The 14609-nt window shown below is 33.1% G+C and overlaps 3 protein-coding genes and 2 long non-coding RNA genes across 7 annotated transcripts in view; 4 read left to right on the top strand and 1 right to left on the bottom strand.

Moving 5' to 3' along the window:
* The window catches only part of LOC107606073 (WAT1-related protein At4g08290-like), a 4751-nt gene extending 4049 nt beyond the window's left edge, over positions 1 to 702 (top strand). For both annotated transcript variants that reach the window (XM_021106385.1, XM_016308037.2), the window contains 2 exons: positions 72 to 223; positions 321 to 702. In XM_021106385.1, the coding sequence (XP_020962044.1) occupies positions 72 to 223; positions 321 to 495 (327 nt within the window). In that variant the 3' untranslated portion in view covers positions 496 to 702. The remainder of the gene's footprint in view (positions 1 to 71; positions 224 to 320) is intronic.
* LOC110264396 overlaps positions 1 to 5670 on the top strand; it is a 16827-nt gene extending 11157 nt beyond the window's left edge. Inside the window, exons 2-3 of the long non-coding RNA XR_002350525.1 lie at positions 4911 to 4915; positions 5469 to 5670. This is a non-coding gene — a long non-coding RNA (uncharacterized LOC110264396). The remainder of the gene's footprint in view (positions 1 to 4910; positions 4916 to 5468) is intronic.
* Positions 1721 to 4913, top strand: LOC107607830 (WAT1-related protein At4g08290-like). Its single transcript, XM_016309731.2, has 6 exons — positions 1721 to 2255; positions 2408 to 2470; positions 3051 to 3167; positions 3265 to 3673; positions 3861 to 4012; positions 4211 to 4913. Exons 1-6 carry the CDS (start codon positions 2044 to 2046, stop codon positions 4377 to 4379), a joined length of 1122 nt encoding a protein of 373 aa, XP_016165217.1. The 5' UTR covers positions 1721 to 2043; the 3' UTR covers positions 4380 to 4913.
* Positions 6073 to 6748, bottom strand: LOC110264395. Of its 2 annotated transcripts, none has more exons than XR_002350523.1 (2): positions 6484 to 6748; positions 6073 to 6316 (listed from the first exon to the last, which is right to left on the bottom strand). It is a non-coding gene; the product is annotated as an uncharacterized LOC110264395 (long non-coding RNA). The 2 variants fall into 2 exon arrangements; XR_002350524.1 differs by lacking the exon at positions 6484 to 6748 and adding an exon at positions 6403 to 6483.
* LOC107607829 (serine carboxypeptidase-like 18) lies at positions 7259 to 11397 on the top strand (the record flags this gene model as incomplete). The annotated part of the gene is made up of 10 exons (XM_021107974.1): positions 7259 to 7264; positions 7362 to 7446; positions 7544 to 7578; positions 7781 to 7867; positions 7965 to 8077; positions 8307 to 8438; positions 8541 to 8586; positions 8667 to 8716; positions 8829 to 9140; positions 11055 to 11397. Coding segments are annotated over 9 exons (714 nt in total), but the record flags the coding sequence as incomplete, so codon positions are not given.

The raw sequence follows: 14609 nt of genomic DNA, 5'->3' as shown, positions 1-14609 counted from the left end.
AATGAAAATGAATTTTTTTCTTAGAATTTTTCTTATTAGTATTGTGTTAATTTGTGATATGATGTTATTAGGGATTGGTTAGCTCAGCAATTGCATACTATGTTCAAGGAATGGTTATGAAAATGAGAGGCCCTGTATTTACAACAGCTTTCAATCCTCTTTGTATGATTATTGTTGCTGCTTTGGGTTCCCTCTTTTTAGGAGAAAGACTTTATCTTGGAAGGTACATTACTATATGTTACTATATCTAATTTATTTAGTTTTTCTTGGTCTACACTACTATATACTCTGTTTTCATTTTATATTTTTTATTATTACAGTATTATTGGAAGCATCATTATTACAATGGGCCTTTACTTGGTTGTGTGGGGCAAAGCCAAGGACCATAGAGAGGAAACAATAAATTTAAAATCACTTCCAATTACAGTAACCAATGATTCAAAAATTGATATTATTGGAAACGAGCACAAATTAGACGAGTCCAACATAAAATAATAATGTAGGAAAATACATTATGACGATTATAGCGAGTGAATCATGGGGAAATTTGCGTGTGTAATCAAATCTCAATGTGAAAAGAATGTGTATGTGTGTGTGAGCATGCATTGATGCATATATATATCCATGTATGTCTTCCTTGTAATTTTGTACACTATGTATGATGTATAAAAAGTGCCTTCTTATAATTTTGACTAGAATCTTGTGCACATGGTTAGGGGTGTTCATGGATCGGATGGTATCCGCAGATTCGCGGTAAATATCTGCGATTCAAAAATTGCGTATACGATCCGATCCGCAAATTAATCGGATCAGATTGCGGATATCTGCTCGTATCGGATCCGCACAATAATAATTAAAAATAAATAAATATATATGTTTGGTATTATATTTACTTGTTTGTATGTTTTAGTTAGTAATTATTATTCATATATTGTATTATTTTATTTTTGTCATTTAGAAAGAGGCTAATTTTTTTTATATTGGTTAAATATATGTGTAATACATTGTTATTAGAAAATTAGGTGTTTTTTTATATGGTGTTTTATTCAAATCGGACGGTCCGATTTGTTTGATAAAAAAAAATAAACTACAAATCGAAGGGTCTGATTTGCTTGAAGAAGAAAATAAACACCAAATCGGAGGGTCCGATATGTATTTTTTATTTTTTTTAATTTGTTAAAATGAAAATCGGACGGTCCGATTTCAACATTAAAATTTTTTTATTTTCGAAATTACAAATCGGACCGTCCGATTAGTTTTGTTTTTTTTTTTTCCTTTTTAAATCAAAACGGACCATCCGATTAGAATTTTTAACTTTTTTTATTTTTTTTTCAAACTCAAAACGGAGGGTCCGTTTTCTGCTAACACCATATATATATATATAAAACATCTCTCTTTTCCACATTGTTGTATTGCTACATTCTCTTTTCCATATAAAAAATCAAAAGCGTTAGAAAGAGTTTGATTAAAAATATTTTAGGAATAAATAAGTTGAAAAGTATAAAAGAAATATTTTTATTGAATTTTTTTATATAAAAATATGATTAAAAAGAGAAGGTTTAATTATGCGGATCTATCCGATATCCGATATCCGATCCGCATATTTGCGGATCGGATCGGATCGGATCTGGCACTAAAAAGCGCAGATATCATATCCGATCCGATCCGCGGACACCCCTACACATGGAAATCTTTTTTAGTGTGAGGGTTGTTAACAAAAGAAAAATAAAGAAAGTTTACCCTTTTTTTCTCACGTCAAAAATTGATCTCAGTAATAGCTATTTCCGATCTTCTTGAATACCAATTTGTGGTTGAAAGTGGAAATTTTTTTTTTTTTTTGCCCAACTTCAATCTGTACTATGTTACATGGAATAACTAGATTAAATAAAAAAAAGTGTGAGCTAAAAGCAGTGAAAAGATGTGACAGTGGCATTAATTGCTATTATAACGTTTACACTTTTGTTTATGCATATAAAAAGGAAGGAAATACAAGAAAACGAAACCTCTTCAAACAATCACTGATCACTGAGCATAATTATTGTTATGAGTTCTGAAAATGAGTGCGGCAAATTAGGGCTCATTTGGAGAAAAACAAAGCCATATCTATTAATGATTGGCTTGCAATTTGGTATGGCAGGAAATTACATCTTCGGCAAAGACGTGCTTAATCATGGGATGAGTCGTTTTGTGTTCATTTTCTATCGCAATGCCATGGCTACACTTGTGCTTGCTCCCTTTGCATTAATCATTGAAAGGTGCTCTCCTTTTATTTCACATTCATTCTTTCTATAATAATAATAATAACATAACTATCTAATTCAAAATCATTAATTCTCAATTTTCACATTGCATTTCCTAATTAAATAATTCTACTTTCTTTCTTTCTTTCTTCTTTAATTTTTTTCAGGAAACGTAGGCCCAAAATGACACTCCCAGTTTTTCTGCAAATAATGATCTTGGGACTTCTTGAGTAATGATAGATCTCAAACCTTACCTGCTATATATATATGTATGACAAGTAATATCAAGCATATATATATTTACAATGATAAGTCTGATTTTAAAGTTAAATTCATCTATTGAAAAATTAACTCAAATTAATGTGAACATAATTTATATAATAATATCACATACAGTGATACACATCCTCCAATACATCACTTTTTATTTAAGTTTAGCATGCATATATTATAAAATTATTTATTCTAACGACTTAAACGAATTAAAAAAGTTAGTTAAATTTAGTAATAATTATATAAAGTATGTATATTAAAAATAAATTAAATAACATATATTTATACACATATAGGATTGATTTTGTATATATAAAACTTTTTTTAACTAATTTTTTTGCTTATGGCATTCATGCACATCATGGAGAAAGAATACTAAAGTATTAGAAACATTTTAAGTGCACTGATATTCTTCGGTGTACTAGTTATTTTAACCGTTGATTTCAATTAAATAACTGGACACCGTACTCCCAGTGCATTTGAAATGTTTCCTAAAGTATTAACCTTCTAATTTTGATAAGTGTTTAATTTGAATAGGCCAGTTCTCAACCAGAGCTTCGCATATTTGGGAATGAAGTACACTTCTGCTTCATTCACATCTGCTATTACCAATGCAGCACCCTCCATCACCTTTGTACTTGCAGTTCTTACAGGGTAAATATATAATATCTGATTTTAGTGTGCACGTAGCATTTTTGTTTTGTGTAACTGCAGATGAATTATACTAATTTAATTATATATATATGAGAAGGTTGGAGCGTGTAAAAATAAGAGATGTAAGGAGTCAAGCAAAAGTGATTGGAACGTTAGTAACATTTGGAGGAGCAGTGGCAATGGCACTTTACAAAGGTCCTGGATTCAACATTTTTCATTCTGCAGCAGCAACAACGCAGAACAATGGAGATGCAGGACTCGCTTCACACAAACACCAAACTGTTGGAGCTCTTTACATTCTCATCGGTTGTGTGGCGTTGTCTTCTTTCTACATATTGCAGAGCATAACGGTAGCAAAGTACAGAGCAGAGTTATCATTGGCCACATGGATATGCATGGCAGGAACACTGCAAACTACAATAGTCGCACTTGTAGCAGAGCGTCACTCTGGTTCTAAGCCTTGGGCCATTGGTTGGGACATGAGGCTCTTTGCTCCTCTTTACACGGTTTCTTCACTTTTCAACTTCATCATTTATCAATAACTAATAAATTGATTGACTCTGTTATGTTGTGGATACAATAATCTCATCTTGTACGTGTACGAATATATGTATTATTTAATTTATTTTTAATGTGTATTTTTATTCCACCATATATAGGAATCACTGATGCTAATGTTGTTTGTTTATTTAGGGAGTGGTTAGTTCAGGAATTGCATACTACATACAAGGATTGGTTATGAAAATGAGAGGTCCAGTGTTCACAACAGCTTTCAATCCTCTTTGCATGGTGATTGTTGCTGCTTTGGGTTCCTTCTTCTTACGAGAACGAGTCTATCTTGGAAGGTAGTTATATATACATCTATCACAACTACTCTAATAAAAATGTTAAAAAGTATAACTTATTTATTTTGCCACACTTTAAACAAAGATAATACTTTTATAGCATGTGAAAATCAAATTCTAAAATTTATCATCAAATCGACAATTATAAAATCTTCATTGGATTGCTTGACGAAATGAAATTGTATGTGTGGATTACAGTATTATTGGAAGCATCATCATCACATTAGGACTTTACTCAGTTGTGTGGGGCAAAGCTAAGGATCACAAACACGAAGAAGCTGATGAGGACACAAATAAGTCATTGCCAATAACAACTACGGCTGCTGCAAATGATGATTCTTCAACGACTAACAAACCATCAAGTTAGCACAAATTAGACGCGTCATAATCGTCTATTGTTCTTGATTCCATGCCGATCAGCTACAATGTGATACGTACTCTAGAGTAGAAGTAGTTAGTAGTTGATCTCGAACCAGCTTTTGCGATCTGAGCTTGCAGCTCTGTGAATTGATGAACATCCATGGATCCATGCTGTGAATCAAGAATTCGCTTCAATCGAAGGAAGAAAGTGAAGAGCAGAGAGAATGTGAAAGGTTGAGATTGATAAAATGTAGCAAATTACAGTTAGTTAGTTACCAAAATGTTATATAGAAGAATTTCACCTGTGCACTGGCACACTGGTGTATATTAAATCCGTTAAAATGTTAATTTAAAAATATGGATGGATGAGATTTTTTATGTAACATGTATTTATAACGAAGAGCATCATGAGGTGTGTACCAAATTTTGCGTTCCACGAGATATGATTGTATGAAGAATTGAAGATTACATCCTGCTATCCCTTGGCACAATTCCCTTGGTGGCTTGGTCGCTGGTTCCTTGGATGGCTTACCTTTAGTTTTTGTTTTTTTGTCATAACCTTTTGTTTTGGTTTGATTGCTTCTCTTATTGCACGACTAATGGACCTTTTTGATGCATAATTTTTCTTGTATTAATTTTAGGGTAATGAATGATTTTTGGGTGCATCATTTTTGTATGATTTTTTACCATCATTATTTTATGGGATTACAAACTGTGGAACTAAATTATTAAATTTGACATCCTTTTTTATTAGTTTTTGGTTCATGCTTTGGGCTGAGAAACTTGACCCGCAGACAATAAATGAAACTAAGCTTTACATATCTATTAACATAAAATAGTAAAGAACCTTGCTACACTCTCCTTTTTTCATAAAGTAGTATTTTGGTCTTTTGTATTTGGGATAAATCTTAATTTGGTCTCTTCTTTTATTTTCAATTTTTCCGACAACTGAAAAATTTGTTTTTCTGACTGGTTTTGCATGGATGTCTTCAACTCAATCTGGTCTTCAAGCTATACCAAAGTGTAAAAGCAAGAAAGAAAACATTATTTGCATATAACCGTGAAATAATAAATTATTTTTGATGTATTACACCAGCAACTTACATTGCTTTTGTCTTTTGAAGTTCACTTGTGTCAACTTGCATCGTAACGGAACCAACACAACACCCCTGACTCTAGTTGCGAAATTAAGTGAGCTAAGAGTTTCATCCAAGTCCTTGTCCGATGGACTGATTTGCACGAACATCAGTTTTAGCGTCACCCCCTACATGTTAGGGAAGAGCATTATCAATACATGCCTGCAGAAGTTGGGTGTTCTCATGTAAAAAACAAAATGAAAAGAAGTAGACATACTTAAAGAGTCTTAAATAAATGTGTCAATTTTGAGTTCTTGAAAATCCCAAAAGAAAATATCACTAAATATTTATTAAGAATAATGATGTTATACCTACAGGAATGTAACTACTCTTGGCTGCTAAAGCAGATATAACAATGCCAAGAGCCGAAAGAAATCGGTTGATATTTTGTGCTTCCTTAAGCCGCTCCCTTTGCACATTAGTCCTTGTAAGTCTCTCACTACCTGCCAAATCCACAAGCCAAAGCTTGCTCTTGGTACACTCACCATTTAGCAAATTTTTAGCCATTACCATTATACAAAGTATGCTGGAAAAGGAAGTAAGAAACAAGCAATCATTAAAGTATTCAAAGAAGAAATTTCATTTTGATGAAGAGAAGACATATATACTAGAGAGCTTCTTATAGAATGCAAAAGCTTGGTACCAATGAGATCTACTACTATGCTGATTAATATTATTACTTCCCACTGCTCTAGCTTTGCTTCCAGCTTGCAGTACATCCCAGGCCTCTTTAACGTTTTCAACTTTAGCTTCTACGACACCACCAAGAATGTGATGAGATCCTTTAGAGGCTTATTTTATCTCCAACCTGAACACCAATTCAGGAGAAACAGTTTTCAATGTTATGGCAGTTTATCATACTTGCAAAGCATTATTATAGAGCAGTTAATTTACCTTTTTGATGTTGATCCTGTAGCCAATAAGCCTCTGCTTTGTTCATTATAAACCTCAAGTACACTAACAGATAAAAATTACCTGTTGACGAAGCAAAGCTGAGCTCTGTTCCTGCTCTTTTACTTTTCTCTCGAGCTCCTTGATCTGAATAATGAACATAAGAATCCCGTTACATACCCGGGAAAGAGAATGCTGAGTAATCATAAGTGACAATAAATTCCAGTGTAGCATATATTCAATACAAACTAAATTCGTAGGAAAAATACCTTTTCTTCCTTTTCGGTGATTTAATTGATTAAGAAAAAAGATAAACTTTGTGAATCATTCAAATTATGTGACCTTCCACATGCAAGATGCAAGTTGCAACCCAAGACTAATATGATATGATATATAGAGCACACCATTTTTCGATTAGGCAAATCACATCTATAAAACGTGCTTATTATATTAATTAATTACTAGTGTTTTTTTAATTGCAACCATTAGTCTAGTATAATTATTCAATACAATTCCGGACGGGTATCACGAGTACTTGGATTTGGAAGCTCCAATTAGAGTGACACTGACGTACTCAAACAGCAAAGAGAGACCATTAAGCCAAGTGACTTCATATGATTCCATTCTTCTATTACTGTTATTAGGTCAGTGGTTAAAGAAATCATAAGGAGTATAAGAAGATCCAACCAAAAGGCATAGCAGATACAGTGGAGAGGCCATTGAAAATGGCAAGGTTTACTTATTCAAGTTGTCACATTTGCCATGGGATGCTACTTCACATTCTTTTATTATCAGTACAGTTTTCAGCTCAACATGCAAACTGTGGCAACATAGTGAAGTACCTTCCTTTTGTGCTTGAAACTGGGTCAGTAACATATTCTATGGCCTATGGCCTATGCTTTCTTACTTTTGTGCCATTTTGCATTCATGCATGATAATGATATTATCATATGTTTTGATAGGTACATAGAGTAGGGGAAAATGATGATGTACAGAGTTTCTACTATTTCATTGAGTCAGAGAACAATCCAAGAGAGGATGAAATAGGTTAGTGGCAATTTAGCATCATTGCTCAATATCAGAAAGTACAAATAAGAACCATTCTTTTAATCCTTAAGATAGTCTATCTTATGATGCATTGCAGGACCACTTGCATTTCAAGTTGATGAATATGATGGGGTATAGGCCATACTCATGGACTAAGGTGGAGACAATTATCTACATTTTTGTTGGTTTAAATGTATAATTATAGCTTTGATTTTATTCATTTCATCAGATCCTTTTAGATTCCTTTAGCTTTAGGGTTAATAGTTAGTTTCTTGTGTTTCTAAAGGTTATTTGTTGCAATTTTTGTGGCAGGAAAGTAGCATTATATTTGTAGATTTGCCTGTTAATACTGGCTTTTCATATGCTAGAACAGAATATGCTTCACTTGTCAGTCAATCAAGCCTATGAATTTTTTAGGAAGGTATACTCAACTTTACATTCATGAATTGGCTCCTTTGTTTGCAGTTATTTTGATCAATCCGTTAAAATGTTAATATTATGTATAAATATCTTTGTAGTGGTTAATGGATCATCCAGCATTTCTCAAAAACAAAGTTTACATTGGTGGTGATTCATACTCTGGTATTCTTATTCCTATAATTGCTCACGAAATTTTAAAAGGTATTGGATAGCAAAGATTCATACTCTGGTGTTGTAAGAGTGTCTATGCATGAGTGTTGTAAGAAATATTTTGTGTTCAAGATATCTAGAGTCCTATTATGAGGTATGCAAATCAATTTTCGTTTTATTGCCCCTATTATCTTCTTTTAATTTTTCATTAGCTTGATTTATAGCCTGAAAACCGTATCTGCAGATCACATCAGATATCAATATGGCCCACATTTTAATGGAAAATAAATTTGTTGTATTGATAACAGTGGGGATCATGACATGGTTGTTCCTTTCTTGGCAACTCAAGCATGGATAAGATCGTTAAACTACTCCATTGTCGACGATTGGAGGCCATGGTATACTAATGGCCAAGTTGCAGGGTATTCATTCCTTTAACTCTAGAAAGCTATATTATGCAGTTGATGCTTTTTCTTTTCTCTTTTACATTTATTGTTTATTTAAATCTTTTCCCACTTAAGCAGATACACAAGGACTTACTCCAATGCAATGACATTTGCAACTGTCAAGGCAAGATCTATATCTCTCTTTTTGGACACAAATGGTGATAAGATGAGTTACTTGTTTTATAATGACGGATATGGTTGCAGGGTGGAGGACACACAGCACCAGAATACAAGCTTGAAGAATGCCTTCACATGTATCAATTAATCTCTTTATCGCTTTACCAACTTAGGCACTTTTGAGAAGTCAAATCCGTACTCATTCTTTGTCCTATGATTTAAATGTTAATTATATTTTGAGTGTTTCAGGTCCAATTACATTGAGGAATTCAATGGAAGCCTGCCAAATTTGGTCTTGAGGCCACACTCATGGACAAAAGTGCAGATCATACCTATATATCTTGGCATATTCTTTTTCCATTTCACCAAATCCTTTGAAAGCTTTCCTAGTTATTTGCTACTCTATTAAACTTGAAAGTATCATGTGTAATTTAAACCTATGCTTGCAGATGAATCAATTTCTTAGAGGTGGTATCCTTGACTCTTCAGGATCATTGCCACTTGGACTGCACAATCATATAGAACTCCGTTCAAACAAAAGTTCTTATTACAAACACACATGTAATGCTTTCTTGACTTTTTCTTCTGGTTGAGTAGGTTTTGTAAGGCATATTATACTTTAATTTCATATAGGCATTTGATTTGTTATAGGTGATGCCTTGATGCTATTATGATCAATGATTGATTCAGCTTAGCTATTGATTTTTCAAAAAGAATTTGCTGGCAAATTTCTTTGTCGAGCTATTGATTTAGTTCTTGGCTATTGATTTTTTTTGTTGGATCTCAACAACAAAAGGTTCAATTTGAGTTAAACCCCAAAGTAGTCCCTGAAATTCACGAAATGTACCGATTTGATCCCTGACTTTCCAATTGCACTATTTATGTCCTCGAGATTGGAAAAAATGCACCTATTTAGTCCCTTCCCGTTTTTCCGTCCAGACTGCTTCCCGGCGGCAGTGATGTGGCAATAAATTGCCATGCTAGAGTGTCAATTGAAAGTGTTTAACCCAATGTGGTCCCTAAACCCCTTTTTAACCCTAACCGCAGAACTTTTTCTTCTTCTTCTTCTCTGTTTGTTTTCTTCCCTGTTCGTTTTCACTCACTGCATGGGTACAAAAATCATTTGGTTCGACCTTGTTTCTCTTCTGGTTCATCACCAATCTTTGGTTACCTACCAAAAACAAATTTCAATTTTCAAGTCCTCGTGAATTATGAGCCATCTGGGTATTCTTACTTCCCTGAAAAAGCTTAGGTAATCTTTTTTCTTCTTTTTTGTTGTTTCAATCTCAAATTCTTCAATGGCACAAGTTGTTGAGGAAAGAGAAAATAGCAGAACTCGCATGAGTGATTTCCCAAGAGATCTGCTAAAAAGGTTCATGTCCGTGAACCATCATCACCATATGAGCTACAACAACAACAACATCACCATGATGATGGAGATGCAGAACAAGAGATTGAGCTGAGCCTTGGTCTTTCAATGAATGGTCGTTTTGATGTGGACCCAACAGCGAAGAAGATCAAGAGAACAACATCAATACCCAAATTCTCATTCTCAAAGCCCCCTCATCAGAGATGAAGATAATAACAACAGCAATAATAATAATTAAGATATTGGGGGTTACTCTAATAACATACCAATGCCTTGCACAACAAATCTGATAAGAACATGTTCCCTTCCAACGGAGACAGGAGGAGGAGTGGAGGAAGAGGAAGGAGTTGCAGACGATGAGGAGGTTGGAAACAAGAAGAAAGCACTCTGAAAATCAGCAGAGGAACATGAAGGCCATGAGAAAAAAGAGTAACCGTTCTTCTTCTTCTTTCTTTGAAGATATTGCTGCTTTTGTTGATGGAAACAATGCAATCTGGTGGAGGCTGCTTTGAATGAATTTAGTAGTTTGAAAAGAACGGCGTCATTGAGTACTAGCGTGGTAATCCATTGTCACATATCACTGCCGTCGGGGAGCAGTTTGGACGGAAAAACGGAAAGGGACCAAATAGGTGCATTTTTTCCAATCTCGAGGACATAAATAGTGCAATTGGAAAGTCAGGGATCAAATCAGTGCATTTCGTAAATCTCAGGGACTACTTTGGGATTTAACTTGTTCAATTTTGACATTGACGTACATGGCCAAACAAATTTTCCATCATTTGCAACTCATCGTGATGTTCATCCACCACCACCATCTATTCATTTGTTTCAAGGTGTTCTTTCCAAGGACACTATGCTAACTTACAACCAAGTCATGAAAGTAAGTTGCAAGAAATTTCAGAAGGTCAATATTCTTAACTCTTTGGTTCCGTTTAGTAACTGTATCAATCTTTTTTAGGAATAAAGCAAATAATTAAACAAATGATCCTCGCATAAGATAAAATTTGTACATTTTCTATCTATCCAAAGGTTTAGAATAATAAGGACAATTTTTCTTAATTATAGTTTGCATATCTAACTATACATTTGATTTCGAAACTTTATAGGATACTACCGAGGACTCAAACCATCGTTCAGGATCAAATGCATCAGACAATAAGCCTTTCTATAACTTCTTAGAAGTTAAGGATCCAGAAGTGGGGCAAGGATACACCTGGATCACATCACGTGCGACGCGAAGCAAGATGCCACGGCCTTTGATCTTAGCTTGAAGCTTTGATTCTAGCAGGAAACCATGAAGCAGTAACAATGGCTATAATGAGTATGCATTTATAATGATTTTTTGCTTGAAATCCAACAATGTTAACAAGTTAAGAAAAAGTGAATAGTTTCCTAATCTTGGTTGAGGCCAAGATAACTCAGAATTAAAGATAGAAGGGACTTGTTACATTAGAGACCATGCCTTTGGATTCAAGAAAACTGGAAATCAAAGATAAGAAGAAATCTTGCATGAGGATTTCATTTGACCTATCGTAATTTCGATAGTTATGGTTTTATTTTATTTGAGACTTTTAATTTGGTTACATTACATGTGTAATTCTATAATTGCTCTATAGTCTTAGTAATGAAATTTTAAATTTGATGACACTCCAAGTTTTGGTTCCTACAAGGGATTTTGTAACACGAAAATGCATAACTTTTATTTAAGAATCAAGAAGAATCTTATTTGGGACGAAATTATTTTAGAAATTTTGTTTACTCTTCAAAATTTTTACTAAATTTGTTATTTCCTCAAAACAGGGGGTTTAAGTACTGCTTTATCATTTTCTTTCCTTTGCCGTTCTTCACATTTCACAAAGAATAATTAAACTTGGAATGAAATTAAATATGCCTTGTATTTGGTGTAATGTTCTCAAAATATATAATTCCAATATGAAATGAAACTAAATGTTTTGGATATACGTGTAATACATATGTGCAAAATGATCGAAATACAATCAGACTATAATGTTGAAAAATATAAAATAATGTATGGTGAAGAGAGAAACTTCATCTAATTATCTCTATATATCACTTTAAATGGCACTTTCTAAAAAATGAGCAGGAACGAATCTTCCTCGTTATTCTTGAATACAATTTACAAAATCTATAAGCGATAATGGTTAAAATCGCAACCTGGCTAATTAGGACGGGGGAGCTTGACGGATTAACAATAAACCTTAAAATGACATTCAAAGAGATTTTTACCTTTACTTAGGGGTGGGCACGGGTCACTTTGGTTCGGGTTTATAGTAAAATTAGAACCGAACCGATCAAAATGTAATTGATTTGGTTTGGTTCGAATAAATGTTTTTTTGTATATGTATCCGAACCAAATCAAGCCGATTAAGAACGGATTGGTTTGGTTTGGGTAATTGGATACCCGATGACTTTGAAATTCATAAAAAAAAAAAATTCAACAAGTACAATAAACATGTAACATCAATAGAAATAATCCAAACATGTTAAATATCAAATACATTAAAAACTAAACTCATTAAAATCTAAACATACTAATAGTGAATAATTTTTGTCTAATGAAAATGTCATATATATTTTTTATTTTTTTATTTAATTAATATATGATCGGGTTCGCGAGTTAGTTCGGGTTCCGCATCCCCAAAACCGATACCTGAACCAATCACTAACAAAGATCATCAGTTTAGTTCGGGTTAGACCCACTTACCCGTTGGTTCCATTTCCAAAACCAATTTAATTGGTTTGGTTCGAGTTCGAACGGGTAATTGAGTACCCGCTACCCGTACTCACCTCTACCTTTACTCACTAGTTAACCTGTCCTACTTGAACCAGAGACTTGATAAAAAAATTACTACTTACATAAAACTATAGAAGCTCTACTTTTCCAATCATTTATTCAAAACAGAAAAAACCTTTCATGATAACTGCAACATTGAAATTTTGTATTGTAGAACTAACAATACCAATAATCGAAAAGGATGGGAGTTTATCATAAAATTTATCATAATGTTTTAATTAAAAGCCTTGTACCACTTGAAAATTTTATCATAACATTTTAAAATCATAGAACAAAAGAAAGATATTTAGAAGCAAACCTCTTATAAGTTTTTTTTTTTTTCATGAGTTCAAAACATCAAGCCATGAACCCAAAATAAGTAAAAGCAATCTCTAGTAATTAGTACAGAACAATAAAATGGCCTTCTAAAGAATCGTTTTCATCTTAGTTCGCCAACCATACAAGAAACTGAAGAAACCGAGACATCACTTCTTGTTTCAGAGTCAATACAGATTATGACACCACTCTCTTCTATTAATTAATTAATCAATCCAGCAAGCTAGGCTAGTCCACCAACAACTAAAAAACCAGCACCAATTTGTGTTCCTTCCACCAACAATCCGAATTGCAACCACAGGGTCAATTGCTCTTCTAAGCACATAAATACTTATTAAAATATGACAAAAGGTAAGCATCCATGAACCCAAAAAGTTCACTATATTACAGATTTTTGGCAAAAGAGAGGAGATGGTGAGCAGCTCTGACAAAAGAGAGGAAGCAGAAGAGCCCGGCGTCGCCGTCTTTATCAAATCCAACAGAAACAGTGATGATTGGAGCTCGAAAAAAAAAAGTTTAGGGTTAGAGGGCTTCTTTTTCTTCTTCTCCTTTAGCAGAGAGAAGAAAGAGGAGGGAAGAGACGAAGAACACCAACCTAGATGAACTTCTTTTTTTATCTTTTTCATATGTTTTTGTTTTGTTTTTATAAATTATTTAAAATTTAAAAATATAAATTAAAGTTAATTGAATTTTAAATTTTAATTAATTTAAAGATAGCTCATGTCCAATATAAAAAGAAGAGTATTTAAATTTTTTTGTATAATTATATAAATTTTTTTTTATTTTTTTTAAATTATAAGGATGTTTTAATAAAAATAATGATATGGTATATATTTTTTTAAAAAAATTTAAATGATGACATAATTTATTTATATTTTTATCGTATCGATACGTATAAATTTATTATCATACCTAAACAAACACCTTATTTTTTTGGATGGGGGTGGAGAGAATAAATCAAAATTTCCTATTAAATATTCAATTTATAAATAATATATACTAATCTTCCACTAAAGTTTGAATCATAGTTATAAAAATCGAACCGGACCGGTTGATTTGCCAAAAAAAATCGGTGAACGGATTCTAATTTGGTTGGATTTATTCTTTGGATTGTTTAAGAAAAATCGGTGTGGATCGGTAAGAACCGGATCAAACCGACAAGAACTGGTACAAATCGGTCTAATCGAATCGATCTGTTTAAAATTTTTTTAAAATGTCTCTACCAGGTCTTGAAAAAACCGGTGACCGGATCCTAATTTAGTTCGATTTATTCTTTGGACCGTTCAAAAAAATCGGTGTGGACCGGTAAGAATCGGATCAAACCGACAAGAACCGGTGCAAATCGATCTGCTTGAAAAATCTTTTAAAATGTCTCCACCAAGAACCTCTGAACAAAAGCAACCACCCCTTGCCACTTGGTCATTGCTATTCTTACCACTATGTGTGACAATTATTAATTATATAGTGTACATAAATATTTAATTTAAATTAATTTTTGTTTTTTCTCTTTTTCAAATTAATTATATTTTAA

Source organism: Arachis ipaensis, chromosome B07 (assembly GCF_000816755.2).
Source record: "Arachis ipaensis cultivar K30076 chromosome B07, Araip1.1, whole genome shotgun sequence".
NCBI lineage: Eukaryota > Viridiplantae > Streptophyta > Magnoliopsida > Fabales > Fabaceae > Arachis > Arachis ipaensis.
The sequence above is the reverse complement of the archived record's forward strand: the minus strand, read 5'-3'. Positions and strand labels throughout refer to the sequence as shown.